The following is a 4,076-nucleotide window of genomic DNA, read 5'->3' as shown; positions in this document are numbered from 1 at the left end:
CTCTGCAGTGCCTTCCTACCCCCTGGCAGATTGTCACTCCCCCCCAGCTCGATGTCATCTGCAAACTTACTAAGGGTGGACTCAGTCCCCCAGTCATCCAGGCTGTCAGTAAAGATGCTGAACAGGACTGGGCCCAGTACTGATCCCTGGGGGACACCACTGGTCACCAGACACCAGCTGGATGCAGCACCATTCACCACCACTCTCTGGACCCGGTCATCCAACCAGTTTTTTACTCAGCGTAGGGTGCATCCGCCCAAGCTGTGGGCCACCAGCTTTTTCAGGAGGATGCTGTGGGAGACTGTGTCAGAAGCTTTGCTGAAATCAAGAACATCGCTTTTCCTTTCCTCCCTCCCCAAAGCTAACAGATAAGAAAAGGGCGTTTTGATGAAGAAACGGCCAATAACAGGAGGCACACTCCTGTTATATAAATAACAGCAGCGTTACACAGTAACAAGAGCAGCACGCAGCGGCTCCACAATATCTCTTCCTCCGCACTGGTAGTGAGGTGCTGCCTGAGTGAGACAGCTGCTCCTTCCACCAGACGTGGGCTCGACAGGTGCTGGCAGGCAGCCTGCGGCCATGCCCGAAGCACCACCCCAGGGCGAAGATGTGCATGTTACCCGACCAGGCGTGACCAAAAGGAAGTGGGTCATCCTCCAAGCCAGGGGTTCTCTGCACCCAGAGGTCCTTGCACTTCATCAGCAGTGGAGGGGAGCATCGGGGTGGTGCATCCCTGGCCTTCCAACCCCTCCTTGCAACGGCACGCAGTGAGAGGCAAGACAGGTAGAAGATCACCGCCAGCCGCCGATATATTTGTAATCTACTCTTCAACCCCCCACTCCTGGTTTTTAAATTTTCAGGACAAAGCTCACCATCTGCTGTCGCTAACTTTAAGCATCAGAGTAGTCAACTAGACTAAATCAAAGATATTTTGTGGGTACACTTTACAGTTAGCTGTGCTGGCAGCACTGCGTTGCAGAATTAAGACTTTTGTCCTTGAGCTCTTTTCTAAACAAGTATCTAACTCTTGCTTGCTAATTATGAAAAGAGACCCTGACCACCTGAGTACAGCTCATGTTGGGAGTTTGTCCATGAGAATGGACAGATAAGAGGCTTCTCGCACACAAGATGTGCATGGGAGTGAATGGGAGAGTATGATCAAAACAGACCTGGGAAAGTCTGTTCTCCCTGTGTGATAAGAGTGTGATTGAAGGAGTACATGAGCGAATAACAACCCTGCCTGCATAGTCTGGTCTCTTGTTTGTAATCCACAAATAGTGCTAAATGCTAAGAACTATAAATATGTGTGTCTGCCTGCAATAAAGCGAATTCCATTTTCCACCATCTCGGAGCTCGTGCGTGCTTCTCCACAATATTTAAGCATCTGAAGAGAAATCCCTCCTCGTCCTACATGAAGCAAAAAGAACTGTATTTAACAACAAGCTCATTGTAGCCCTGCTGCCTGAACACAAGAGGTTCACAGAGAGACCAACTGATACATTTTCAGCTGTGAGACATAATAAGAGGATCTCTGCTCCCCTAAGTATTTACTAGTAGTAGTAGTCATCATCTCAAAATCTCCAGCACTTTGAGAAATTTACATGGACTGAAAACACAGGCACTCAGGGATATAAGAGTCTTACACAAAAGTACATAAAAGTATTTTTTCTGTTAGGGTCAAGAAATCTGGCTTATTCCTTCAAAACAGGGACTTGACTCATGCCAGAGAGAATACCCAGAAACAAACTGTGCAACTCCCCAAACTCATGACAGGTTTTAACTATTCCAGACTTCATCTGCACAGGATTCAGCAAATAACGGGTAAAGTTCTCTTCCATTTTGCCTCAGCTAACCTTTCAGAATAGGACTGTGGATGGCCTCCTCCCACTGCAAACCCAACACACTAAGGCGTTCTCCAAAGAACCACCTCTGCCTTCGGTTACAAACACCCTTGTCCTAGCATGGTTCAACTGAACGGTCAGATACAGAGTAAATTTTTAAGAGCAGATTATCTCATTACATAATTTCAGTAATGTGTGAATAAATTCATACAGATGGAATACTAAGGTAATTTAAAAAAAAAAAAACAAAAAAAACCCAACAACAGTCCTTTCAAACTTAACCCACGTTTAGAGATAGAGCTGAATACAGTTCTAGAAAAGCCAAGAAACTGGAGCATACAAATGCCACACTCTGCCCCTAAAAAATCATTCTCTTTTCCATCGTTCTACTTCTGCAATAGCTTCTTGGAGTAGTTCTTGACAAATTGCTTTCGTACTTCTTCCTGTCTCTTTCCAAGCTTAAGAGCATTGATCAGGTTTAAGGTTTTTTTCAGTTCATTTACAGGCTTGTTTACAAAGGCATGATATTTCCTTTTCGGAACAAATTCCAGAGCCTTCTTCCAGTCTCCAGTATCTTTCAAGGTTAATAAAATATGCATCATTTGATCCAGCGTGAGATTTTTGGCACCGCTATTCCAAAGCAAGTACTTCTCCAACGGAAGGGCCGCGGTCTCCAGCCCCAATCGCTTTGCCCGTGCTAAAGAGACGCCTGTTTTTATGTTCTTGTCCACCATTGACCCAACAATATAGATTTTATTGTGATCAAATGTCTTCAATACCTTGGGTGAATCAGCAGTCAGATAGATAAGCTTATCCTTTGGGAAGATTTCCGTGTAGCACTGCTCTGTCACAGTGATAAGCAATTTGCCCCATGCATCTCTGTAATGCTTGATAAATTCCTTATGATAGAGGCTGTCATCTTTGAAATTACAGAAGTGGACATGGAATGGATCCACAGATCTTCGGTTGCAGCCTTCACTTAAAACTATCTGTTTCACTGTATTTGCCACTTCTCGGACAGTCATATCTTTTTCATAAGACATGTCAAACACTAGAGGTTGGCCAAAGATCATAGACTGAGCAGCCCTCCAATTGTATGCTCTATCCATAACACTGGACCACACACATATGAATGAATTCCTTCTGGTCTCGTCAGTTTTCGGAGCTTGCTCTTTTGCTTCCAGCCTTTCCCTTTTCTCCTCCATCTTTCTTTTGTCATTTTTCTTGTAAAGTTCTTTGAGATGCAAGAATTTTAAATACTTCTTTTTGGCTGACTTGGAAGGACATTCCATAAAGGTTTTTAGCTGTTCTTCACTGATATTTTCTGGAACTGATCTGCCAGCTCGTCTCCACATCTCCAAAATCTCACGTGCACCAGCTAAAGTGGAAAGCTCCTTACTCTCAGAGACCTTCTCACCGACTTCTTCTTGCAACCCAGACTTCATTACCTTCTTCCATGCATCTAAATCTAGTTTTTCTGAGGGACTGCATGAACTGTCCTGCTTCAGGCAAAGTGACAAACTCAGAGTTCTGCTGAGTGGAAACAAATCCTTTTTCATCCCATGTTGTGTAGCAAACGGAAGAACAGAACTTCTTACGATTTTTTTCAGAAACATATTAGCAGACTGCATACTCAGGCATATGCTGTGTTCAAACGCTCATCTGCAAAACACCAGTAAGAGGGGGGAAAACTTATCAGAAAGCATAAAGAAAATGCACACAGCAATACTGACAATAACTTACTTCCTGGAAAATACTAGAAACTCCTACTTCCAATTTTTCTACTGTTTTCTAAATACATACAACATACGTGGACTGCTGTGAATAGACATGGCTAGCTCTGCTGCTTACAACAGCTATACTTACTGCAATTCAAAATGTGGTCAAACAACTTTTAAGTATTGTCTGAGATCTATTAAAATTATTTTTACGATATGACAGATAAGAACCTTTGCAACCAAAGTAATCAAAGTGCTGCATGGAGACCAAAAATACTTTTATACGCATCCAGAGCTGCCTACCTAATTTACCTATACTGTAAAAATGGGCAAAATTCTTCATCTTGTAACATTTTCTGGAACAACTCTGCCTCACAGAAGATCACATTTTTGCTTTTACCATTACATTTTGGAAAGCTCTGTTTGCGAACTTTAGTACTAAAGTTATTCCTCTTCTATGCGTTTCCACATTGCAGGTCACTGAACTACTGAAACCACCAATGCTACCGTTTTG

General features: G+C 43.2%; 1 protein-coding gene across 1 annotated transcript; it reads right to left on the bottom strand.

The window, feature by feature from the left end:
- Positions 1-2,213: 2,213 nt before the first annotated feature.
- Positions 2,214-3,475, bottom strand: TRMT10C (tRNA methyltransferase 10 homolog C (S. cerevisiae)). Its single transcript, XM_009874973.1, has one exon. It carries the CDS (start codon positions 3,473-3,475, stop codon positions 2,231-2,233), a length of 1,245 nt encoding a protein of 414 aa, XP_009873275.1. The 3' UTR covers positions 2,214-2,230.
- Positions 3,476-4,076: the final 601 nt, after the last annotated feature.

This window comes from Apaloderma vittatum, unplaced genomic scaffold (genome assembly GCF_000703405.1).
Source record: "Apaloderma vittatum isolate BGI_N311 unplaced genomic scaffold, ASM70340v1 scaffold43268, whole genome shotgun sequence".
In the NCBI taxonomy this organism is placed as follows: Eukaryota; Metazoa; Chordata; class Aves; order Trogoniformes; family Trogonidae; genus Apaloderma; species Apaloderma vittatum.
The sequence above is the reverse complement of the archived record's forward strand: the minus strand, read 5'-3'. Positions and strand labels throughout refer to the sequence as shown.

Excerpts from the sequence above, each read along its gene's own strand:
- TRMT10C (XM_009874973.1), bottom strand. The coding sequence starts at position 3,475 with ATGCAGTCTGCTAATATGTTTCTGAAAAAAATCGTAAGAAGTTCTGTT.